Source organism: Gadus morhua, chromosome 11 (assembly GCF_902167405.1).
Source record: "Gadus morhua chromosome 11, gadMor3.0, whole genome shotgun sequence".
NCBI classification, from domain to species: domain Eukaryota; kingdom Metazoa; phylum Chordata; class Actinopteri; order Gadiformes; family Gadidae; genus Gadus; species Gadus morhua.
The window spans coordinates 23,130,460-23,157,959 of record NC_044058.1 but is presented as its reverse complement, the minus strand read 5'-3'; the positions used below and the strand labels follow the sequence as shown (position 1 = coordinate 23,157,959).

Here is a 27,500-nt window from a genome sequence, read left to right as displayed (position 1 = left end):
CAATCTCCCCCAAGATGCCTGTCTGCAAGCGTGCCGTTGAAACCACATTCAATCCATCACTTTAAGAGGCGAGACGAACATGCAAAAGGTTTTCAAATACTATTTCCGGGCCTAATGCATTTTACTTTTCCCTCCCTCTGATTCGAAAGCCCCTCCCCTCAAGTACAAATCACAGCGCTTAATATTTAAAATCCATTTTGACGGCGTCAAAGCGCTTTGCCGTCTCCCAGGGAGTCAAGAGACGGGCTCTCTCCTCCGCTGTGGCGAACGCCGCTGTGCGATCGTACGTGTTCATCTCTCCGCGGGGGGGGGGGCTACGGAGGGTGAGGCGGGGGCAGCAGCAGGCTACGGGAGCCGATGTGTCTCGCCGGACGTGACTCGCGCCACTCTCAGGACATCAGTAATAAAAAAGGAACGGTGACAAAAGATAGAAAGTGAATGATTCCGATGGGGTTTTAATGTGCCGGCTCCACCATTTAAGCCGTTCATCCCATCTGAGGGGGGCATTGTGATTCGTCTTTTTGTGTTTAAGGCTTCTTTTTTTACTCACAGCAAACACACACAGTCCCGTATGCGTACGCACACACACACACACACACACACACACACACACACAACACACACACACACACACACACACACACACACACACACACACACACACACACACACAAACACAGTGTTATTAACTTAGCCGCCACGAGTGCACAATCCCAACCCACAAGCAGGATTTTGGTCGGGTTATTTTATTCCGCCCTCAAAAGTAATTCTCCTTGCCATGCTGCTTTGGTACCCTCACCAGACACCAAAGAGAGAGAAGCATCCCAGCACACACTGTGCACGCCCCCACTGAGAGAATCACCTCACCACACACCGAACAACCCCAGATAGAAGCATCCGAGCACACACCACATGAGAGAGTCACCTCAGCACACACCTCAACATAGAATCCCCCGTCACACGCTATTCGAACCCCAACAGAGGGAACCACCTCACCACAGACCACCATACTCCTCCAGAGAGCGAAGCACCTCACCACACACACTATTCACCACACACCACACAACGCACACAACCCACATAGAAGAATCCCACCACACACTATACTCACGCAGAGAGCGAAGCACCTCCCCACACACCACAAGCTACACAACACACACACCACACACACACACACCACACAACACACATCGCACATGACACACCCCACACGACACGCCACCCCCCCCCAATCAGAGAATCACCCCAACACACACTATACACACCCCATCATAGAGAATCACCTGAACACACTATACACACCCCATCATAGAGAATCACCCCACCACACACGATGCACACCCAACAGAGAGAATCACCCCACCACACACGATACACACCGGAACAGAGAGAATCACCCCAACAAACACTATACACACCCCAACAGAGATAATCACCCCACCACCATACACTATGCAAAGCTCCGCCAGCACAGCAAAACATTGGCAGCATTGCGAGCGTTGACTGAGTATTGAAGACTTGCCTAAGCACGGTTGGCTCCAGAGAGGAGACGAGGCCAAGCCAATGACAGCATCCCGTTAGCAACCACACGCTGATGATCACTGGTCCTATTTTCTACACCGGCTGGCTGAAAAAGGGCCATTTCTCTCGTTTAGATGCCTGAGGCTGTATAAATATATATTTATATGTATACACATGTTGTTTTCACTTTTTATGACCAGGCACTTTATTAGAATGTGAAATGCAAATGGGTCCTAATGGCCTCACCGTTAAAATGCCATTTGAATCGAAGTATCTAAAAATTTCTCCTATTCCTCTCACCCCCCTGCCCTATTCCCTGTCGCTCTAACTTTGTCTCCCGGTCTCTCTCGCTCTCTCTCTCTCTCTCTGTCTCTCTCTCTCTCTCTCTTTCTCTCTCGTTCTCTCTCTCTCTCTCTCACTCTCTCTCTCTCTCTCTCTCTCGCTCTCGCTCTCGCTCTCGCTCTCTCTCGCTCTCTCTCTCTCTCTCTGTCTCACTCTCTCTCTCTCTCTCTCTCTCTCTCTCTCTCTCTCTCCTCTCTCTCTCTCTCTCTCTCTCTCTCTCTCTCTCTCTCTCTCTCTCTCTCTCTCTCTCTCTCTCTCACACTCTCTCTCTCTCTCTCTCCCCCTCACAAGGTGGCCATTGCCCAGTTCAGTGACGACGCACGCACCGAGTTCCAGCTGAGTTCCCATGGTAACAAGGAGGCGCTGCTGGAGGCCATCCAGAGGATTAGATACAAGGGAGGAAACACCAAGACAGGTCAGGGGAACCACAGGGCATGGAGTGCATGCGTCGCCGGCCACGGCAAATAAAACTGTTTTCAGGATCCCAAACAGAGAAGAGACAACTTGGACCGTTTCCTAGACGTTCGGTCACTTGCGGAACTGAAAAAAACCAGAAACATACTACATTGAGTCGGGCGAATCAGTTGACCGCTGTTTAATTGCATTTCGGGTAAAATGGAATACAACTGCAATTCATTTTGCTATTTTCGAGTGCGAGCGCAATTCATTTAGCAGTTTTTTTTAGTCGAGTGACACACTGAGTAAAGCATAAGGGAGGGTTGGTAAGGTATTCATTTGTTACAAACTATCTAAATAACTGTGCTACATGAAGAAATGTAATCCGTAACCTTTCTCTTATTCCTGATTCGAGCCTTCATTCAAAAGTATGGGTCTGAAACCAACCTTTGTGTTTTACTTTCACTGAAGTCCTCTGATGGAAATGAAGCACAAGGCCTGGAACCGTCCCCTGAGCAATACAGGCACTGCATTCTTCTCTCCAGACTCTGATATTCAATTGGTTCCCAGCGCCTTTTTGTCCATAATACATGGCCTCATTTTAGTAAGCCTTTATAGTGTGCTATTAATCTAAGTGCAATTAACGTGGGATGCATTAAGTAAACATGCATAATCCTCCTTAGCCCCACTATCTTTCAAACATGAATAAGACCATTTTAAAATGTTTCGACTAACACGACTAACTTCATTTGGTACAAAGGGAGCACAACATCGGCAGGCTGCAACGATTGCAACGGCACAATTTGTTCTGCATCTGACGGATCCGTTGGATGGAAACTGGGGCTACTCAAATTAGCGGATTTTCTTCCAGAGTTCTTTCCTCGTCTTGTCTGTTCCACTTGTGGTAATTGTGCGTCCCCAGTGAGCGCGCAGGCCGTACTCGAGAATGAGGACAGAAACAAGTGGGGGAGGATTTGGGAGACTAGCCGAGCCCGGATTGTAACGCTATGCATATGTATTCATTAAAGCATTAGGCCTGACTGTGTGTGTGTGTGTGTGTGTGTGTGTGTGTGGTGTGTGTGTGTGTGGTGTGTGTGTGTGTGTGTGTGTGTGTGTGGTGTGTGTGTGTGTGTGTGAAAGTGTGAAAGTGTTTGCGTGTGTGTGTGAAAGTGTTTGCGTGTGTGCGTGTGTGTGCTTGAATGTCTCTGTGTGTGGATGTGTCACAATGATTGATTTTCTCAAACGTAAGAATTATCTGTGCTAATCCTTAACGCCACGCCGACTGTATATTCACAGTTAGGGATTTTATGGATTTTGTGCTCGTGTATGTGTGTGGTGTGTGTGTGTACAGTATGTGAATCTATGTCAGTGAGTTAGTGTTATGGATTTCATTTGGTACTTTGAGAATTATCCTTAATCCCTGCGTGTGTGTGTGTGTGTCAGACAGGTTGATTGACTTCCCTTATCTACAGCAGTATTACTGGTAATCCTCGACTGCTGGGGAAAATGCTCCCACAAATATATCATCCATGATTGGCCATTTCCCAACAGTTACTGAAATGTATGCAGTTTATTCTGCTTTTTCCTAAACTCCCAGCCGTTCTCTGCTGTGTTACAAAGATATTATAAAAACTGTTATGGTAAACACAATGTTATCTATACGTTGCGAAATGAACGATATACATCAACAGCAAAAATGTTGTTTTGCCCCTTTAACTCCTAAATAGTCACTGCTGAAAATCATGCTTGGTATGATTAATGTATCAGGAAAGGGAGAAGAATTTCATCATATAATAATATCTCCTTCAGAGTTATCCTTTTTGTGGTCACACAGTTGTAAGCATTCACCAACACACCAACACCCACACACACACACACACACACACACACACACACACACACACACACACACACACACACACACACACACACACACACACACAGACACACACACACACACACCACACACACACACACACACACACACACACACACACACACACACACACAGACACACACACACACACACACACACACACACACACACACACACACACACACACACACAGACACACACAGACACACACACACACGTACACACTTTCAAACACACCCACACCACACACACTAGAAAGAGGGCTTCAATGCCTTCCGCAGGAATGAAACAATCCCTCTCCCGTCCTCCGCGTATCGCTCTGATCCGTGAGGCTCCCGCTCTGCGGCTGACTGGCTGTTGCTGTTTCCCACTGACCTAGCTCAATCGGATGGGGAGGTCTGCGCGGGGGAACAGATATATCACCGGCCGATAAATGACAACATGGCGGCTTACTGGCCTGCTGCTCCCGCCATTCGTCTTCCCTGACACCTCCGGACTGAAATACACCGCAACCCGGGGCCCCGTGCCCGAGCTGTGTAGAAGGGGGTGAAATTGGGAAGAGAGGGGAAGGTTTATGTGGCACACAATGCGCAGCCAGTACACAATACGGGCAGGCGAGTAATGGGCCATTTGATCCATCGCCAGGAAGCTCTGCAATATCGTTCGTGTTTTTTTGGAGTTCCCTACGAGCTCTGCTGAGAGTTTTCTACTTTTACTTTATGCGACAAAACATCCGTTTCCAGATTATCGTGTTCATTTGCAGCAGTAGTTTGACGCAGTCTGCAAAGTCAGCCACGTACAGTGTCTAGACTGTTATTAAATAAAAAGAAAAACAAATGCATAATACATGAATGACTTGGCAGGGTGGAATTGTTCTCTGCAACGTGACAAACAGCAAAGATCATGTCACGTAACGATGACCGATTTTGACCCCTATTATGTTAGCAAGGGATAGCCAAGGAGGGTGAGAGTTTGTCTAAATGCAGAGGAGGGAGGTTAAAACGGCTGAGCCTGCACTTCAAAGTTCCCCCATCCCAAGAGAACTGTATCCAAGTCTGGCTTGGGAATCCTTCCATTCATAATAACGGCATACTCTACACACGCATAAAATAATAGGGAGGTCGGTACTACATCGGTTACTTCTGCTCTGGAAGCAACTACAAAGTGTGTGTGTGTGTGTGTGTGGGGGGGGGGGGGGGGGGGGGGAGGGTCTGTTGGGAACTTGGGACCCAGATCACAACACATGAATCTTATAAGCGGCTTTACAAAAGATCCTGGCCTATTTAACACAAAACATCTGTGTCTCCTACACACGAGGGAGGGACAACACGTCGAGCGATGTAACTTTATAAGCGTCAGTGTGCCTCTGCTCCTTGTGGATGTCGGCATATCGTTTGTTCCACGATATAAACGGTGTTCCTCCGTTGTTCTCCCCCGTCGTTGAACCCCCCTCTCCCAGGCCGCGCCATCAAGCACGTCAAGGAGTCCATCTTCACCCCGGACGGAGGTGCGAGGCGGGGGGTCCCCAAGGTGCTGGTGGTCCTGACCGATGGCCGTTCCCAGGACGACGTCAACACCGTCTCCAAGGAGATGCAGGTGGAAGGTGGGTGGGTCGGGGGGGGGGGCGGCAGCGGCGCAGGAGGTAGAGCGGGTCGACTGGCGAGTATCGATCCCTGGCTGTGAGTGAGCGTCGAGGCGTCCCTGGGCAAGACACCCGACCTACCCCCAGCTGCTCCCGAAGAGCTCGATGTCGCCTGGCGTGGCTGGCGCCGCCGTCGGCGTGTGAATGTGTGTATGAATGTGTTTATGAATGGATGAATGTTAGACCATCCCCCCCCCCCCCCCCCCCCCGGGGGAATGTCCCCTGATAGGAATGTTGATTTGGAAATGCAGGATGTAATGTTTAATGTGTAAACACATTAATGTGTAAACACATTAAACATCGGTGAGTAAACCCCAGTTTCAAAAGGAGAACTTCCGCTTGCCTGTTTCCAAAAGTGTGATCTGAGAAGTGGTGACAGTCACGTTGGGTTCCATAGGAGCGAGTGGGAGGGGTGTTGTCAAACATAGTCAAAACTCACATCAAACCAGCGTGTGCAGTGTATAGGAAACCAGCACTCTGGAAAACCTTTTTTATGCTAGAATTGGCAGATTCATTTGCTTTTAAAGAGAAATTCCCCCTTTAACGAATTTATTCATTTTATTCTAAATAACATAAAAATATTCATCCACACTTCATGAGACACAACCGGAACCATTTTAAACTGAGAAAAAAGTGATTATGGGATTTATTTACCCTTTCAGAAGAAATCAAACTCCATGAGAATGACATTGAGGGACGGTTTGAGAATCCCGTTGAGTAACTATTGATTTTTAAATCAAAGTCAAGGCTGAAATACAAAGGCCATCTTCGTGCATCCAACGCATTCCCTTTGAGCTGCTTTAATTATTAGCCGTTCTCCCTTTTGTCTTTATTTGGAAGCATGACCTTTTTTGATTGTTGTTCCCGTTGCCAGGTTACATCATCTTTGCCATCGGCTTTGCGGACGCAGACTACGGGGAGCTGGTGAACATCGCCAGCAAGCCCAGCGACAGACACGTCTTCTTCGTGGATGACCTGGACGCTGTGAAGAAGATCGAGGAGCAGCTCATCACTTTTGTCTGCGAGGCCGCCACAGCCAGTGAGTTGATGAATGCTGTATTTAACGTGGATAGGATGAGGTTTCATTAGAAAGAGAAAAAGTATGACGGCTAAAGGTTGAATTGTAGTTAGATCGTGAAGGTCAGGCACCGCATGTCGATGAACCCCCTTCGTATTAACAGAAACGGGGCTGCTGGGAAATAAAGGGATGCATAACTCACGCAAAAGTGAACTTTGATCGTGCTGAAGGGATGACCGCACTAACAGACCCAATGGATTTTGAATCTTTTGTCTTCCAGCTTGTCCTTCGGTTCTGATGAGTGGAAACACCATGGCAGGTAAACAACATTATAGAAGTTCTCGATCTCTTATTTCTAGAATGGATCTTCTGTCTTCATTGGTGAATGCACACATGATGAGTCGTAATGGACGAAAGCAACAGCCGAATGAATGTATTGCAATGTACTGTAGTGTAGTGGCCTTCTAAAGATGCACGTAGACGTGAGTCAAGGTCCTCATCGTAATTGGGATCTCATGCTGATGGGTTGTGTATGATGATGATGAGGATGATCATGATCATGGTAAAGATGTTGAATATGACAACGATGAATATGAAAATGATGAAGGTGGTGACTTGTGATGATGACGACGCAGACAACGTCAATGATGATGAGTATGAGGACGATGACGGAGGTGACGAAGCCATAACCATTGTTAACCGTTGTGTGCCCGGCTGCAGGTTTCCGCATGATGGAGAAGTTCGGCCTGGTGGAGAAGGAGTACGGCGCCGTACCGGGCGTGTCTCTGGAGCCCGGCTCCTTCAACAGCTTCCCCTGCTACCGACTGCACAGGGACGCCCTGGTGTCCCAGCCCACCAAGTAAGACGTTCTACTGAGCCGAGCCCGTCAGTCAGGAGGTGACTCAGTGAGTCAGCTGAGCCTCAGGCAAACAGTCAGTCAGTCAGTCAGTCACTCAGTCGGCCAGTCAGTCGGTCGGCCAGTCAGTCTGTGACTCAGTCAGTCAGTCTGTGAATCAGTCAGTGTGTTTGTCAGTTAGTTAGTTAGTTGAAACATCAAACACTTTTATAGAGAAATTTTTGGGCATATTGTTGCATAAAATCATTTTCGTTACAGTCTCACATCCAAGGCCATGTTCCCGTTGGTGTCTTTTCATTAGTTTGAGGAGTTATTTTTAGCCTAGTGTTGATCCACCCCATTTCCCTACAAAGAAAGCAGTCCCTTGATAGGGATTGGCTACATGTTTGCCACGGCAGGACCCAACCACAGGCATACTTTCAATTAGCAGCCAGAGATCTGCTACACTTGCTTCCTGCAAACGTTACATTATTGCCAACCAAAATATCATTTTTGGACTTTGCCACTCTGCAACGCCCTGCTGTAGCCAATGCGCACGAAATTGGATCTGTCCTCAGCACATTACCCGCCGTTGGTTGTGGGGTACATGTTTAAGGGCTTTTGTTTGACGAATCAAGTAGGAAATCAGGCTTGAAGTCCCATTCATAACAGGGAGGGGGTATGCTTTCCATCTTGAGTTGTTTTGAGGTACCGTAGGTAATACGCCAAGAAAAGGGAATATTCTCTGGTATGCTCTCAGCAGTATGGAGGCAGTGCCTCTTGCCCAATAGGGGCTTGTGATGGACGTTTAGTGTTGCCGCCGTGATGCCCGAAGGGGATGGCCTTCATCATTCAGTGGATGTGGCTGCGGCGAACCGGAGCCACAGTTGAATAAAACGTGCCACTATTTCAGTCTTTTTGGAATCACATCTGCTTTAGCTATTTACAATATCACATATCGTATTTTCAAATCATGTGGATCTCATTTGTTCTCCGGTGGCAGCCGATGGGGGCTTTGAGGAGCTAATATGACTTATTTATTATGGTGGAGAGTTGGCTGAATGGGGGTATTATTTACAATGTTGACAGAGATTAAGGGTCCTCATCGAGGACCCCGCCTTCACATTCCATGAAAAAGTTTTTACAAATGGGCTGAGGTGCTTTGATGTTTGAAGAATTTATGTCCACTGTTGAGCTACAAAGACCCTGATGTGTGTGCTGTGTGTGTGTCCATGTGTGTGTGCGTGTGTCCGTGCGTGCGTGTGTACGTGTGTGTGTGTGTGTGTGTGCTAGGTATCTCCATCCAGAGGGCTTGCCATCTGATTACACCATCTCAATGATTCTTCGCCTGCTCCCTGAGACGCCCCAGGAGCCCTTTGCATTGTGGGAAATCCTCAACAAGGAGAAGGAGCCGTTGGTGGGACTCATTCTGGACAGTGAGTACTCCTGACCACGCCCCTGAGATCCAGTGTTTATTAGCTAGCTTTGAGATATACATTAATAATCTTTTTGACATCATCTTGCAAATACATTGCCAATGTAAGCAAGAGGATGTCAAGATGATTAATGTACATCTCAGTGAACTAGGGTGTCGTGTATACATCCCTCTGTAGTACTACGTTTTCACATCCTGTCATCCATAATTTTCAACAGAGAAAACTAAACTCCTCTCTTACACTTTGCTCCTCTCCTCGCCCCCCAGATTCTGAGAAGACCCTGACCTTCTTCAACTATGACTACAAAGGAGACTTCCAGACGGTCACTTTTGAAGGACCTGAAATCAGGAAGCTCTTCCATGGCAGCTTCCACAAGGTTGGTTCCTCCTTCTCGTTCACAGCAGGCCGTCATACCAGTCAAAGTCGCTGTGTTCCACAATCCAATCCAGCAAGTATGTTTCAAGGGATATGGGAGAAGGACACTTTGACCAGTCTATATTACATATACTTTCATAATCTGTGATAAGACCCAGGTATTCACATATACACCAGACTTTACCCAGACATAGCCTGATATATACTCAGGTATAGCATGGGGACGAAAAAACAGCTTTAAAAAATATATCTTTTCATAAGCAGTTTCTCTATGCCGCATTTCAATTGAAGAAAACTAGTGAATATTAAAGAAATAATAATAATAGGGAACATTGTGAATCACTGTAGTGAATCATCTCTAATAACTCCTTAGTGATAACTCCTAAAACATATGTCGGCTCCGATTTTGAAACTTAGCAAACCAACGAACCATCAACAAGTAGTCACTTTAATGGTATTGCAGAGGGAAAATTCCTTCTTTTAAAAATACCAAATTATACCAAAAGATTCAGCGCAAGTTTTCTTTACCACATATGTAACACTCAATTACGCTGTCAGCGTTGTTCAAGAGCCACACTCCAGTCTATACTCATTCTCATGAACGTCATTTCTTTGTACCTGCTCCACAGGTAATAATAGATCCTGCTATTATAGGCATCTCTCTGTCTTGCGTTTGCAGCTGTCATGAACACAGTTCTTTTATCAGACTCAAATTTTGTTTGCGATGTGGAGGAGCACATTGTTCTTCATCCCAGAATGGCGGGAGTTATTCTCGGATGAATACCTGATTGTCTCTTTCTTGGACGGCATATCAAACCCAGCACATGTGTTTCTAGAAGCGGAGGCCTGCACCAAATCAGCGCCTAGCTCGGTAGCTAGCTGGGTCGTGCTACTTGTTGAATCCAGATGGCTGACTAAAAATACCAGGGACTAGACCTTAACATTCTGAAAATAGACGCGCTCTTCTAGCTTCAACTTCACTTTATGTTTAGGTTCTCAAAGTTATATGTCTGTGTGTTCTGAAAGTAGGAGATGAGCTATTGCACCTTCGCGCTCGTGAATTATTACGACCACGCTTGTAGATGAGGTGGCGGATATCGTTTTACCCTGGGATTAGTGACCAAGAGCCGATGTGTAATCCATGTGTAGACTAGACTATGTCCCATGGTGAAAAATCTGAAGAGAAGTAACCCCAGATGTATTTTAAATATGCTATCCTTTGGGGTTAGAGGGTTGAAGATTGTTTATCTGTCTGTACTTGGCTATTACTGTATTACCTCCTTTTGAGTTGTGATGTATGATTTCTGAACACAGATCTAAAGGGACGCTAGTTTTAGACCAGTGTCTTTTTTTTACCTTTCTTGTGATTCATCATTTCTGTTTGTTATTGTGTCTAACCAAGACTTGCTGAAGGAGTAGTCTCGCTCAGAGATCTTCAGAGTTTAGTTGTTGCAGGAAATCTCCCTATTATCATTACTCAACCCTCACTCCACCCAAATATTTTAGATAACCCCATGCTATGTTTTCTGTAGCCCAACACAACAAACTCTTGCCGGCACTTCTCCCTCCAAATCTCAATCATGTTTCAACCATTCTCTACCTGCAGCGACTGCAATTCTCGCGAGATTTCAGAGAGAGGCTTCAAACCCTTCTTTTTAAGGATCTATTCCACAATGTAGTCAGTAACTTATTATAACAACTTATAATAACAGCCATTTTTCAGCTGCTTAGATATTGCTGACTAAGGAGGACTAGAAAAGATACACACACACACACATTCACTCACAGAAGCACACACACATGCATACACAGACTCGCTCATGCATACACACATGCACAAACACGCACATGTATATAGTTGAGTTTGAGAGAGATTGAGTGGGAGTGTGAGAGAGTGTGTGTGTGAGAGAAAGAGAGAGAGAGAGAGAGAGAGAGAGAGAGAGAGAGAGAGAGAGAGAGAGAGAGAGAGAGAGAGAGAGAGAGAGAGAGAGAGAGAGAGAGAGAGAGAGAGAGAGAGAGAGAGAGAGAGAGAGAGAGAGAATGCCATTTTTTAATTGTTCAATTATGCAAGTAAGTGATTCATTTGAGCCCGTACTTGAGGGAGTTGGGATAAAGGAAACATGCTGAATCCGCTTTTTTACTGCACCAATTTACTTATCTTCCAGTCTCAAGAAGATAAGTTATTTTTTCTCTCCTATCCTAGTATATTTAATTCCTGTATATTGTATGGGCAAAGTTCCCAGAGATAACTTTTATCAGCAGACACATTTTTCTTTTCTTTTTTTGAGGGAAACTCTATAGTTTCACTTGTCCTTAAAGTATAATGTTATCGCCTGAGTCTAACAATAAATCGACCCAGAGCTGAACTCAAGTGGGTTATAATGCATAACAATAACATCACTATGTTGTTCCGGTTGATATCAGATTAAGCTAATGCTATATGGAGTTAACTCAGTTCCTGTTTGCTTTATGTTATTCCTCACTCAAAATGCAATAGAGTGAAACTGCGACACTAAATCCGTGCGATTCGGTCGCAAAGGGCGATTTTCCAAAAACACAATCCATAATGTTATTCAACTTTTTTGTCCCCTGAAAAAATGATGACAAGTAAACACAAAGTTATAGATTTGATAAATGCACCCACAGCAAACAGACAAATAAATGAGAATCCAGAGATATGGTCTTTGGAGGCCGAGCAGATATATGAGAAACAATGTAACTCCTTTGTAATAAAGCTGATCCGATATGGACGTGTACAAACTAAATCACGGCCTGTCTGCGAGAAGGGCGAGCGAAAAGAGAGTGTACCTTGAGAAATTCCTGTGATATTCTGCAAGCATAGCAGGTGCTTATCTGTCATGATATTATGCCTGGTTCAATATTTTCACACTTCAACCTTATTACTTGTAATAATACTGTATTAAAAACAGACTGATTGAGATTGCCGCACCTGTTAAAACCGTGTGGGAAGGCTTGTTCACCCGCTTGTTTACTGGAGTACATCAGCATTTCGTTGAGCTCCTTCACTTGACACGAGGGCAGTAGGAGCGACATTATACTTTAGGCTTGGAGGCGCTGAAGTCGCCCTGGCCCGGGGTCCAGCTGTGCGTATTGGAATGATCAAAACGTTTAAGGGCCAAAGATGGAGAAGAAAAATACCTGCTACTGTTTCTCTGAGCCTGCTAGCCAGAGGCTCTCTCCAGAGTGCGAGAGGAAAGGGCTGAGAGTCCGTTTGGACTGAAGGGTGGAGCCTTGAATAACAAGCAGGGAGCGAACCCAGGAACAATAATCCTAAGGCATTTATTGAGAACACAATAGGCATTCCCGCCTTTGTTTTCCTGACCTTTTTATAGGACGTTCCATTCCCTTTCCGTTTGTTCCGCCACTTAGGTCGTGCGCCTTTAAAATGTACCCATTAAATGTCTTGACAAGCGGGACAAATTGCTCTTGATTCTGTCTGGCTGATGGAACAAGAGCATCATGTGCACGTACGCAAACAAACAGGTTGAGAGCAGCTGAGCTGTATGCACACTCACACACACAGACAACCATGCCATGCAGAGCCAATTCCAGGCTTAGCCGTTCTTAAGCCACTTTTCCAGATGCCGGCAGAGGGACATTTCCATCATTGGAGGCCACATGGCTGTCGCTCCACTTAAATGAGTCTGTGTGTTTTCCTGTGTAGTTTGTTGATACTTTTGATGTCATGTTTTACATGTTTTGTGTATTATGTTATGTGTAGAACGTGTTGTAGTAGACGTGTGTGTGTGTGTGTGTGTGTGTGTGTGTGTGTGTGTGTGTGTGTGTGTGTGTGTGTGTGTGTGTGTGTGTGTGTGTGTGTGTGTGTGTGTGTGTGTGTGTTGTGTGTACATGCATTAAAGGTCCCATGGCATGCCACCAGGTGTGGTGTGATTCGCCGGTACAGGCCGTTTTGGAAATCTGCCCCTTATGACATCAGAGGTGGGCATGTCCACCTAGATGTGTGCTGGATAGATCAGTCTACCAGCCGACCCATCTATCCGTCGCACATCTAGGTAGACACTCCCACCTGTGATGTCATAAGGGGCAGATTTCCAAAGCGGCTTGTAGCGGCTAATCACCCCACACCTGTTGGCATGCCATGGGAACTTTAATGCATGTGTCAGATTTGTAGTATACTTGTGTGTGTGTTTTTGCTTGCATGTGTGTTTGTGTGTGTGTGTGCGTGCGTTTGTACATGCGTTTATGTATGTGTCAGTGCGACGTGTGAGGGAGGGATGGAAGCAAATGAGAGTGGATGCTGTCCAATTTAATTGAAAACATTTTGGTTTGTTGCTGCTTCATGACTACCAAATCAACATGGCTATTTAAATTTCATGGTTCAGAGCACTTGGCACCAATTTTCACATTTGAGCATCAGGGGCATCCAACAATATAATTAGACTGGGCTCATTTTGTGCTTGACACCAATAGCCTTTCTTTGGTATTTTTGTCGATGTCTCGCTGTCTGGAAAATATACTTATTTTTGAAAATATATTAAAATACAGTATAGATATATTTGACCCAAGTTTGACACGGTTCGAGGCTTCTCCACCAAGACAGCATTAATATATATATATATTATCAACCATCCAGTTGCCCTTCACAACAGCCTACCAAACTCATTTGAATATTCTACAGTTTCCTCAAAGACAGCAACAATGCTCTCAGTTATTCATCTCCAACGATATAATATCCGTTTGACAGAGAAGGTTATCAAGTGTCTCAAAACAAAGTATATAGTTATAGACAAAATGTGATCAGCGCATATAGGACTTTATAGAATATCAAGTAGATTATGCAAGGGATAATGTATAGAACGCCGGTCATTATCAGGATTATATGCCCCGACATCGAAGCGGAGATGTCTTGCTTCGCCCTGAAGGGGGTTATTTTCCCGATAATGACCGGCAGTTTTCTATACATTAGCCCGCTTATTACACGGCTACTTGCCAAAAGGAAAAAATAACTTCACACGGTGTGTCTTTTTACAATTACCATTCGTAGTGTTGATCAGCAGAGAAATAGTGTGCCAAAGACGTTGACGTCGCTTAGCAAACAAATACGCTTGATAAGTTACTGGACTACTTGCGGAGTGATACCAAAGATGTGAATCAGAGGCAAAAAATCCATCCTTTGACATCGGTCATTATATACTTAGCAACGGTGAATTATCAAAAAATGATTCACGACCGGAAGTTTTCAAGGCCCATGCAAGTGAACGCAGTGTTCCACAGTTGTGAGAAGAGCCGTGTGATAAAGATAGTTACTAGTTACTTAATAGAGAAATAAATTATGTTTAGTTGTCAATAATATGTGTCCCAATTTTACCCTGCTGGTCTCCTCCTCTCCTCCTCTCCTTATCTCCTCTCTCCTCTCTCCTCCTCCTCTCCTCTCTCCTCCTCTCCTCCTCTCTCCTCCTCTCTCCTCCTCCTCTCTCCTCCCCCCTCCTCCTCTCTCCTCTCCTCTCCTCCTCTCCTTCTCCTCTCCTCTATCCTCCTCTCTCCTCTCCACTCCACCTCCTCTCTCCTCTCCTCCTCCTCCTCTCTCCTCCTCCCCTCTCCTCTCCTCTCCTCTCCCTCTCCTCTCCTCTCTCCTCTCCTCCTCTCTCCCCTCCTCACTTCCTCTCCTCCTCCTCTCTCCTCTCCTCCTCTCATCCTCTCTCCCCTCCTTCCCTCTCCTCCTCCTCTCCTCCTCCTCTCCTCCTCTCCTCTCCTCCTCCTCTCTCCTCCTCCTATCCTCTCTCCTCTCTCCTCCTCTCCTCTCCTCCTCTCCTCCTCCTCTCTCCTCTCCTCCTCCTCCTCCTCCTCTCTCCTCCTCCTCCTCCTCTCTCCTCCTCCTCTCTCCTCCTCCTATCCTCTCTCCTCTCTCCTCCTCTCCTCTCTCCTCTCTCCTCCTCTCTCCTCCTCCCTCCTCTCCTCCTCCTCTCCCTCCTCCTCCTCTCCCTCTCTCCTCTCCTCCTCCTCTCCTTCCTCTCCCTCCTCCTCCTCCTTCCTCCCTCTCCTCCTCTCTCCTCCTCCTCTCCCCTCCTCCTCCTCCTCCTCCTCTCTCCTCCTCCTTCCCTCCTCCTCTCCTCTCCTCTCCTCCTCCTCCTCCCTCCTCTCCTCCTCCTCTCTCCTCTCCTCCTCCTCCTCTCCTCCTCCTCCCTCTCCTCCTCCACTTCTCTCTCTCCTCCTCTCCTCTCCTCCTCCTCCTCTCCTCCCTCCTCTCTCCTCCTCCTCCTCCTCCTCTCTCCTCCTCCTTCTCTCCTCCTCTCCTCCTCTCTCCTCCTCCTCTCTCCTCTCTCCTCCACCTCTCTCCTCCTCCTCCTCTCTCCTCCTCCTCTCCTCCTCTCCTCCTCTCTCCCTCCTCCACCTCTCTCCTCCTCCTCCCCTCCTTCTCCTCCAAACAGCTCCACGTGACGGTGGGCAAGACGTCGGCGCGGGTGGTGCTGGATTGCTCCGTGGTGGGGGAGAAAGCCATCAGCGCGTCGGGGAACATCACCATCGATGGCCTGGAGGTTCTAGGGAGGATGGTGCGGTTGCGTGGCACGCGAGAGAACTCTGCTCCGGTCAGTACACATAGACACACACACGCACGCACACACATGCACTCACACACACACGCACACACACGCACACACACTCTCACAGACAGAGTCTTGAGTTACAGTTAGGGCTTCTTCAAAATGTGCCATTTTGTGGTTTTCTATGTTAGAAGTGATTCTGTGAGGCTTTAAGTGCAACTTTTTATACCCTCAAAGTCACATCTGCTATTAGACGGACTCTGCCCTGCTTAGCAACCCACACGTTTTTTTTTACTCTCTGCATGTGTCTTAGGTTACCATCCAGTGAAAACATAGAAATATTAATGTTTGCGTTATAGTCAACCAGAGAGCTGACAACCTATAAATGAAGCCCCCTAGATTTAAGGTAAAACTCAAATACAGATGCCCCCTTGTTCAACCAAATATTGCATTTCATCCCTGCTGTATGTTGACAAGGTGTTTGTTTAGCTGTTATACATTATAATGGACTGTTGACTCACTCCTAAAAAGTCATCACAATAACAACCAAAGTTTCTTACCAATATATTCAGTAGTTTGAGTTGGTGAACTAAATGTTGAGGTGAACCCATTATACCCACAGTCTGAGCAAATAAGGAATTACAGGAAGTGCAATATTTTTCTTTGGTAAGATATCCCTGGCTGTTTTAGGACTGAGAGAACTGCTACTAGTCAAACACTTCCCTGCATTCGTCCAATATAAACCATAATCTGGAAAACATTGCCATAGTTGTTTCAGCCATTCCTTCTCAAGGGAAATTGAAACACTTTGACTGATACTTTCCTGCTTGCCAGTTTGAACTCCCCTGCAGATAATACTGTTGGATTTCATGTTTTTATTTTAGCCTCGATCATCGGTGCCTCTAAAACTGTTTACAATGATTACATTCAGTAATTAAGGGTAAAGTTTTAATATGCCCTCTTTTTCTATCTTGTTAATGTCATAATTTATAGCTGTACATTTATAGAAAGCCAGAACAAGTTTTTTGTAACATTACAAGGTGATTTAATTTTATTACTGTCACGCCGTCAGAAAGTCCATATGCTAAGGAGGTCTATAAAAAAGAACCAATCCCGCTTATCCTAGCAAGGCTCCTCCCATTCAAAGGCTATTTATCTGGGAGAGGCTTTTGAAGGGCGGGAGCTATAAGCCACTGGACCAATGGGAGGGATTTGTATATTGTTATTGTTGTGAACATTCCAAATCTTGCCTATTGCGTCTTAAAGGCTCCGGATGTTATTGATCGAGTAAACCATAGCAGGAAAGAATACAATGTAACAGGTTTTTTTCAATACACTCTCTTGGCATGGAGTGAAGGAAGGTGCACTAAACTGGACACAAGGCTGTTAGTTTCACTTCATAGAACATATTTATTTATATAATACCAGTAGTATATTACAAGAGGTGCTTTTGAGTAGTGCTTTCCTTGACACAAATGTTGCATAAAATATGTAAAACTCTGATACTTATGTGCCAATGTACGTGCGTTCCTTTTGTAGCAACAGGCCTAAATTGTGGATGTATATCTATCACCAGACAGTGTCTTTACTGCGCTGAATGCACATCACAGTTTCAGATTCAGATTCAGATCCCGTTATTGTCTATCAGGATTGACAGATCATTGTTTTTAGACGTGGCTCTGTAAGAGAAAAATACATTTGAATAAAGTGAGTTGTGTGAATAGGGTTCCTAACCTTGTCGTTGCTTTCAGCACATCTACAGCACTGGATTTTGACCCAGTTAGGTCAACAAGCACAGCTTGAAATACACTTGTGGCACATCCATGCAGTCTACATGGTCTATGACAGTTTATTAGCACTGAGGTGATATTTATTGCTCTATTTTTCTCTATTTTCCAGTACATTTGTACTGGTTGTTAGACCTTTTTGGCTGCCATAAGGTCTCCACAATTGTTATTTATTGTCGTTGAAACTGTACTTTAAATGGTACCAAATCAGAAAAATTATTGTACAAAATTTAACCAACAATCAGAAAGAATTTCATATCTGATGTATAGCTTTAGTTCTTTCAAATAAACGTGATTGCATTATTTAATCGTGTGTGTGTGTGTGTGTGTGTGTGTGTGTGTGTGTGTGTGTGTGTGTGTGTGTGTGTATGTGTGTGTTTATGTGATTGTGTGTGTGTGTGTGTGTGTGTGTGTGTGTGTGTGTGTGCGTGTGTGTGTGTGTGCGTGTGCATGTGTGTATGTGTGTGCGTGTGTGTGTGTGTCGGGGTGCAGTTCCAGCTCCAGATGTTTGACATCATGTGCAGCACGTCGTGGGCTAACCGAGACAAATGCTGTGAGCTTCCAGCATTGGTACGTTACAAGCACACACCTCTCTCTCTCTCTATCTCTCTCTCTCTCTCTCTCTCTCTCTCTCTCTCTCTCTCTCTCTCTCTCTCTCTCTCTCTCTCTCTCTCTCTCTCTCTCTCTCTCTCTCTCTCTCTCTCTCTCTCTCTCTCTCTCTCTCTCCCTCCCTCCCTCCCTCTCTCTCTCTCTCTCTCTCTCTCTCTCTCTCTCTCTCTCTCTCTCTCTCTCTCTCTCTCTCTCTCTCTCGCTCCCTCTCATTCATTCACGTGCATTTACATCTTAATAATAATACTACGTTTTATGTTTGTAGCTCCTTATCAAACAGGCTGTCACAATATGCCTCACAGGCATAAAAACTATACACAAGGCGATACAAACCCCAGGAGGATAAACAATAAAAAGGAAACATATTAATCATTTTCAGTTTGTTGTTTTATTGGTACTTTATTCCATCTGTTACCGTTCTGTTGTTTCATTGCTCTTATTAAGTTTGAGCCTACTATATTATGGATTATGCGTGAAACTTGAATTTTGTGATCTATCATTCTGAATCTACACACGAACATGGTTACTTATTTGAATCGCCCCAGGGTTTGTTTCATTAAACCGTCAGCTTTTGACACTGGCACCAACTCATCGAGACATGTGGCATAACCCCTTCGGCTGATCAACTCTCACCAATCAATACTTATTTACATGTCCGCAAATGTGAAGTCTTGGCCATTAGCTGTGACCCTGAATCCAACATGCATTAGTTCTGTAGTGCCGATGTAGTTCTGATGAGACAACGCTAATGGGGAGTTGCTCATCTGCTCGTGAGTTATTAGGGATCACCCGACTGCCTCTAAGCTCTGTAGTTTATCACATAATAATCTGCAACATCCTATGTTTTCAGAGGGTCGAAGAGCAGTGTCCCTCCATGCCCCATGCCTGCACATGCTCACAGGACAGCAAAGGACCTCCCGGACCCTCCGGGCCACCAGTAAGAACACACGCCTCTTCCTCTGATACATTATGATGCGATCTACCAACTAATAAGAGAACACACTCCTCTTCCTCTGATAAATTATGATGCGATCTACCAACTAATAAGAGCACACACGTACCTCCGATACATAGACACGGTTATGATGTGATCTACTAACTAATAGAGACCACACTCCTCTACCTTTGATGAATAGTTATACAAGGTTATGATGCGATCTACTAACAACAATAAGAGAACAAACTCTTCTTCATCCAGTTCAAAAGCGCAGTTATGATACAATCTACAAACTCTACAGCCAGTTTCCTAAGTGTGTTTTTTTTTTCATTTCTATCTTTTTAATTTCACATGCACCTGGTTTTCTTGTTATTTATTTTTCCTTTTCCAACCGCCATATTGATTTAGAAACTATTTTCTTCACCCATCTTCATTTCACTCTCTCTTGACTTTTCCCACAAACAAACCATGTATACGTTGGTGCAAAAAATAACTTCAGCCTGCCCTGCAGACTAAAGAGATTGTTTTTGACAGTATTTTACACAAGGCCTTATTGCAAGGTTATTAACTTCGTAAACACAATTACCATGTTTCCGGATAACCATTGCAGCCAGTTTGATTTCACATACAATTATACATAACGTGTTGCAATTATTTCCCACAGAGGCATTGTGCGGTCATGCTAACCACATGTGCTCCTCCGGGTCCTTCTCCGCAGTTGAATTCCTCTCGTTTCCTTCTCCCCTCCGCATCTCTATTCCAACTTCCTCTCTGCTCTCCCAGCCTTCACCTCCCGCTCACCTCTCTGTAGCGTCCTCTGTTCGCCTCTGCTCCTCTCTGTGAGCAGCAATAAAAAAAAAAGAAGTGCAGATCCCACTATCACCTGGTTTGAAGATACACTTACTACTGCTGCATCGCCTTTTAAGTGTATTTTTGTCAGCCTTTGTGTCGCCGACTTTGCAACCGTGACAAATGGCCAATCAGCTCTTCGATGCTGCTGTACAGGCTAACTCCGGCCAGAGAGGGCGCATGTGTTCATAGTGACATCGCATTGCTCATACGCCCCTCGCTTAGTGTCTCCGCTGTCCGGGATGAGCTTCTGCCAGGGGGTTGTGGAACCGCACCGCTGGGACGCGTGAAAGTAATTATGAGGCCGCTGACATCCGTCACTGCTGGCGATTACACCGTCCCTGTAACCTCTTCCCCTGCCTCCGTACCCCCCTCCCTCTCTCTGGCCGCCCCGATCTACCAGAGCATCCCTGCAGGGCTGCCTGAGCGATTCTCCACACCTCCCCTGCATGTGTTTATGCTGGTGTACATGGACGGCCCCAGAGCCGGATGGTTGTCTCCCTTCCTTCACTTATGCCCATCAGCCGGTACCTGCAATGTACCTTCTGAGAGTAGGATAATGTCCCAGTGTTATGTGGACAGCCATTTTGGACAGGATGACATTCAGTGCCACAGGAAGTCATTCCTGCCTGAGGCCATCATACTATTCGACTCCTTTCTCAAACTCATTCTCTCTCCGACCTCTCTCAGAATAATTCAATTTTTTTTATATTTATAGATCCTATTAGATTTTATGTGATCATTTTGTTATATTATGTAGCATACAGATTTAGACATACTTCTTTATTCTTATTTTCTATTTCATATAATTCTTCTCTGCTTATTTTTTTTTCTTGGCTTAGATATTTTTATATTCTAGAATGGGAATAACTGTGGCTTGACCCAAATTTCCCCCTAAGGGTCAATAAATAATTTCCATCGTTCACACATAACACTCTTTTTGTATTTTCCTTTCGAACAGTTATGTTTATGTCTTTTTTCACTCTCCCTCAGATCTGTTAGACTTGTTTTCTCTTACCACCGCAGATATTATTCTCTTTCTGTTATTGTTCTTTTTTTTATTTTGGAAGCCATTTTGCCTCCTTTTTTGGTTCTCGACGAGAAGCCATTGAGGATCCATCTTGTTCCTTAATAGCTCGTCTCTCCCTCCACTCTCTCAGAAGTGTTTGTCCTTCAGCAGTGAAATAAAGTATGTGCGATGGGGGGCGGGGGGGTGGGGGGGAATGGAGCCAAGTGATCTGTGGTGCACGACACGATGCAGAAATAATAGCCATCGCTTAACGTCCACGGGAATGCGTCATGTGTCTCGGAGTCTCAGAAGTGGAGCGTGTGAAGACTGGGGAGCGATTTCCTAACTCCTCTTGTTAAACAGCAGTGTAGGGTTCGCTGAGCCCCAACAGGTTATATATAATGCATATCCCTTCAGCCCCTATTGGTTCCCCGCGGTGCACAAGGCCTTTCAGAACACCCCCCCCCACGCTGGTGCCACTCCAGCTGCCTTCAGGGTAAAACCCAGGAACCCTTATCAAAGTACGTAGAAAATAGGAGGGGATGATGAGATGAAAGAAGCTGAATTCGCTTCTTTTTTTTTTGGGATAATATACTGTACATCCCTCAAAATCCACAAAACAACAGCAGATGGTTTTGTGTATTTGATGTTATCATTTGTCTTTTATCTTTTTCAACTTTGTGTTGAAGAAATAAACATTCGGATGGTTTTTCTCAGCCCCATATGAAGCTGAAAGCCACTCGCTTATATCCCCTGCTTCTCGTAACTTATTCCATCAACTCCCCTCAAGTCTGCATCTTTCAACGTTATGGAGCCAGCCAGCTCAGGCATTACCTGTCTATTTGATCCTCCTTTATGCAATCATCTATTGATTCCTGGAAATACAATTGGTATTAATGCTGTACAGCAATCCTCCTTTGTCGTGTTTATACAATAGTTGAGAGCATTTGGTCGTTTAATTCACAAATCCAACCGGCCAAACACTATAGCCTTCGAGGGAGTAAATACAGATGGTAATTATGGCATCACACTGGGACAATCTCCAAAAAAACAAAATGAACCATTACCCAAGGCTATTTTCTAATAAAAGAGTGTGCTGCTTCATTTGAGGCCTGCAACCAAAAAAATGAAAAAAAAACATTTGTCTAATTCCGTTTCAGTCCCACTCCTAATATTACCGTCACATCCAGAGTGTGACAGTTCCCCTTTAAGCAATTGTGTTTCAAACGCTGTAATAAGAAACAAATACAGGAATGCAAATCAAACGAAGCACTCTCCCCAACACAACTAAGGCCATGCTCGGTGCATGCCCTTGTTGTTCTTTATTCTTATCGTCTGCCCTCTACTCGTCTGCCACTAGCCCCCCCCCCCCCCCTTTATTCCCAGCGGGGCCATATTAAAGCAAACACTGGAAAGAAAACGTCCAATCCGTCCCTGATCCGACGGGGTCCGATGACTAGCAGATGTGCGGCTGCCTGGCCTTGGCCAGAACCGGCGGCTGGAGGGGTCAGAGCGGGTTTTACAGCGCTTGCGGTCGCAGCTCCCCCCGGGCTTTGTAATGCGCCCGTACAGATGCAAACACAGATGCTAATACTGGAAACGCAAACTGCAAGAGGCACGGCGCGATTTGACATCTGCTGCCGGTTCACACTCTAATCTTTGGGCCATGTTTACACAAAGCGGTTCAATTTGCGATTAGAAAAACGGCAGTGAGATCAATGACCCTGACAGAGTTTTTTTTTTACTTGGTAACAGGAGGGAACGTTTTTTGGGAGGGATGTAGATAAGCATTGACAAACCGGACCTCCGTAGATGGTGTACCCCCCACGTTCAATATAGATAACCAGCGATAGTTTCTCGTACGGACAGACTGCTCACAGTGTTGTCAGGTCACGTGCTTAGCTTGCACGTCACCGGTCAGTTAATAATATCAAAGGGGATTGCATCAGTACATTCCTCTGAAACATCGCCATGCAGGGCCTACTTTATTCTCAACAATTCTACCATTCCTAGCCCTATCCCTATTCTAGCAAATTCCACTATTAATCATGATTCTCAAAATTATTCAATACAATATGAACTAGTCTCATGGTCGTTCCATCTCCTATCCATTCTCTGTGATTGTGCGGTCGATGGATGTGGTACAGACCTCAAACCTGCGGACATCAAGATGAGATGAAAGTTACACGGAAAGTTATTCAATCTCTCATACACGGCCCCCACTTATAAACAGGCTGAGGTGGTCGTGAGGCCATTGTGTCTTTTTTAACGGCAGTTTTTCAATTTAGAAGGACTATCTTCCAATATGGCCAAACTGTCTGAATATTTCTGCTACAAGGCCCATGAATCTATGACCATATGCAATGTTATGATGGCATTGGACCCATTGCCTTGTCACAGGTATTGAGGCAGTAGGGAAGATGAAGAGCAGTGTGCGAGTCATAGCAGCCTGGGTTGTGTGGGAGACTGAATATGTATTAGAGATGTGCGGTTGGCGGTTTAGCCGCGAATCAGGCGGATGATGTGACATTTTCAATAAATTCGGGCGGGTGGCGGTTAAACCAATCAAATTAAAAATATATATACATTGTTAAATACACACACACACTCCCGAGAGAAGAAAAAAAGTTTAAATTAGTGACGATCCATCCCATGTCGCGTCTCTTTGCAGCGCTTTCCTTATAGGCCACTAAGCAAATGTCTCGTAGATGAGACTGCGCCTTGGTTATTTTTATTTCTATATTAATTATATTTTAAAACAGCGAAGGAATAAGGAATTTAAAAGAGATTATGGAGGGATTTGACTCAGAATTGACATTCGGCAATGGCAGCGTGAGAAGTACTGAACAAATTCAACTTCTAGTTCAATAACATCCACAGCTAAGAAAGAAGGTACGAAAAATTGTCAAGCAGGCAAGTTTTGGGGTTGTTGTGTAGCCCTCAGTTAAAAATTGTTGCACTGTTGTGCGGTGGACTTGCAGCGAATTTTGGAATTAATAGGCTTGAGTCTGCGTTTCTTTGATATCGAGGCTTAATTTTTAAAAGTCTAATAGGCATATTAACCTATGTAGTAAGCTAAATACAACGCGGCGGATGGCGGGCGGTTGCGGTTTTGAAATGGTTAAAAAACTTTGGTGTGGATGGATTGCGGCCGGATGATGCGTTTGTGATGCGTTTGCGGATAAAATAATAGCCCATCCGCGCATCTCTAATATGTATGGTGGTCCAATCGCCGGGGGTCCAAATCCGGGTGGTGGTGGTGGTGGTGGTGGTGGTGGAGATCTGATGCTGAGGTTTCCTGTGATTTCCCTTATCTTATCTTTAAGAAACAAACATCTCTTTTCTGGAAGGTATAACGATCTGGAAACACAAGCACTTACACTGATCTTTTTTCTTGATTGTATTGTGTCGAATCCTTCCTCTTCACATACCAAGGGCCAAATTGGCAGTTTGATTAGCATGCCGGGCGAGGCTTCCTCCACCATGGTTCATTGTGTTGTTGTTGTTCTTGTGTCTGTGTCCCAGGGCGGTCCAGGGATCCGGGGGTCCAGAGGAGACAGAGGAGAGCCGGGAGGCATGGTAGGTGACGTGGCGAAATTGTCTGAGAGCAGGCTATTCGCCTAACCTTTGACCTTGCACACTTGCACTTATATTTACATTTAAATGTAGGGCATTTAGCAGACGCTTTTAGCCGAAGCAACTAACAATAAGTACATTTGTCAGAAGAAAGGGAAACAACAATATATCGATGTCCGTGCAGTAAGGATGTTCATAGAACCAAGTGCCAAGCCCGTACAATTGCTAGGTTAACCCATTCCCTGAACGCAACAAAGATAGCTAGGATAAGACACTACACAATGCTTAATGCTTAATGCATTAAGTATGCTTAAGTATTCTTTTTAAGGGCCACTTAAGGAGGAATTACATGGCGGAATCATCTTCAAATGCTAACGCTATCAAGCAGGTGATAGACTGCTATATTGGATAGAGTCAGGGTGGGGTTCTCTATTGACTACCGCAACAGCTACCTTATACTTTGTACTGGAAACTGCTTCTTGATATGTTTTGATTTCCTGTAATTTAGCCAGTTTTATTAAAAAAATCGTAATTTCGCGGAAAATGGTCTGCTCGGTAATAAATCACTGCCCAAAGAAATGAAAGGGGATTGGATTCATGAAAACTCGCAGCAAGGTTTTGCTTCAATCATGAAACTGGCACGCCACCAACATAGAGCTGAGCTTCACATGCAACCAGGTAATCAATGGCTTAGGCTTTGTTCTCAAACCAATATGTATTTTTCCAAACTTCTTTTCAAAGCTCCTCCACAGACACAGACACCGGGAACACAAAAAAGGGGGCTATGTTTCTCAGTCTTCTATAACCGGGTTATACTATTTTATTATTTAGTATGCTGAAAAGCGAGAGGGAAAAGGTGGAGTTGGTTGTTGAGTCAAGGTCTTTGTGGAAGAAGCCACAGCTCTGAATAGAGCCACACGCCAAATGTTGTCTAGAAAGAAGAGCTTCTTCATCCAACAATTATAGCATATTGTGTCGGATAATGGCCAGGCCACCCAGAACTTGGAACTTGTCTGTGAACCCCTACTTGTAGACTTTGAATAGTTGTCATGGTTGTGTTGTATTTGGAGCATGCAATTCTTGCTGGGCCCAAATGTTGTTGTAGAAGTCACACGTTAAGCAATCTCTTGTATTTGCTTGCTACTACGACTCAGTTTTCCTATGATTATCCCCCTTTTTCTTTGGTGAAAATGTATGGCACATTGTGCAATTTATTATGTTTGGAATTCTGAATTGTGTTGTTATTGCTTGTAGTACAAGAATTAGGGGCCGGAATGTTTTCGCCATAATGCAAATGAATTACTTTTCTTATGTAAATACCTTTGAATGTAAATATAATTGATGCCTTTAAATGTTCATCGATGCATTGATATGTTGAAATGGTAAAATTTGATTCTCGTAATACTTTCGTTCAAGGTAGAGCAATGACAGCAATGACGTCACAGAGGCAGAAGCCCAGAAGATCTACGCTGGAACTGTGCTTGGTTAGCCAATAAATAGAAGTTTGAGTGACGGTGGTGGCAAAAAAGGGTTTGACCACGTTCAGTCCCCTTTCGCTCCACTTTATTTTTCAAGTCTAAGTTAGTTTTGGTTTGCTTGGAAGGTTATTTGAATTGTGATGTACTTTTGGATAACCCTTTTGTACCAAATATATGGAATTGAATTTTCTAACATTGGACTTGGAAGAGGAACATTGGAAAACATTGAAAGGTCAATTGAAAGGGATTGTGAATCACAATCAATATCCAGCAAAATGGTCTTTATAAAAAAAAGAAAAGAAAAAGCATTCGTTTTGTGGAACTATATGCTATTTTGTACAGATTAGGAGAAAACATGAGACGAATATAAAATACATGTTGAGATAACTTAGTGGAACTTTATTTGTCTGAATAACGAACAGCAACACAATATTCTGTGTGGTGTTGGTCAAAACAGTTGCTTTGACCAGTTGGGTCTGTTTCTGTTGTTGGTTGCCCCTTGAAATCATCAAGCTGGATCTATTATGTTGCAGTACTGGCTTGACCTGGTTCTGGGTGGATGGAGGCATGCCCAGGTCAATTTCCTGGAGCAAGCAGGCCTTTGAACAGCCAATGGTAGCCATGACTACTATACCTCACTGCTTTGCGCTTTTAACTTGAAACCTCATATTTATTCGAAGCCTGAAGCAAAGGAGCACCATTTGTAGCATCCATTTTCTGTTTGGAGCTGTTTCCCCTTAAATGATGGTTGTTGTTGTTGCTGCTGAATTTGATGTACAGGGTGCATCAACTATTTTATTTAAGAACCCCTCCGATTTCTTAACACTAGGTATACGTTTTGGGTAGAATCTAAATACCTTGGTGGATTGTTTGCTTTTAGGGACTCCAAGGACCAGTGGGTGAAGGGGGCCCCCCAGGCCCCCAAGGCCCCCCCGGCTCCCAAGGCCTCACTGGACGCTCCATTCAAGGGGCCCCGGTAAGGACATGACACCCTGTGTGTTTGCGTCGGGGTGTCTGTGTGTGTGCGCTTGTCTGTGTGCGTGTGTGTCTGTGTGCGTGCATTTGTGTGTGTGTATATGTGTGTGTGTGTGTGTGTGTGTGTGTGTGTGTGCGTGTGTGTGTTTTTGCGTGCTTGTCTGTGTGCGTGTGTGTCTGTGTGTGTGTTTGTGTGTACATGCAGGTATGACCACAATGTCTTGAATGTACATGCTATATGACTGATGATGTCGGCTTGATGTTTTCCTCCCATTAATTTTGCTTGGATCAACCTCCCCACACTGTTGCGTTACG

General features: G+C 44.9%; 1 protein-coding gene across 1 annotated transcript in view; it reads left to right on the top strand.

Moving 5' to 3' along the window:
* The window catches only part of col14a1a (collagen, type XIV, alpha 1a), a 111,196-nt gene that overhangs the window by 62,922 nt on the left and 20,774 nt on the right, over window positions 1-27,500 (top strand). The window contains 12 exon segments of the mRNA XM_030370388.1: window positions 2,155-2,278; window positions 5,595-5,738; window positions 6,652-6,816; window positions 7,076-7,114; window positions 7,516-7,654; window positions 8,924-9,066; window positions 9,333-9,442; window positions 15,852-16,010; window positions 18,245-18,322; window positions 19,212-19,298; window positions 24,682-24,735; window positions 27,091-27,186. Of these exon segments, the coding sequence (XP_030226248.1) occupies window positions 2,155-2,278; window positions 5,595-5,738; window positions 6,652-6,816; window positions 7,076-7,114; window positions 7,516-7,654; window positions 8,924-9,066; window positions 9,333-9,442; window positions 15,852-16,010; window positions 18,245-18,322; window positions 19,212-19,298; window positions 24,682-24,735; window positions 27,091-27,186 (1,338 nt within the window).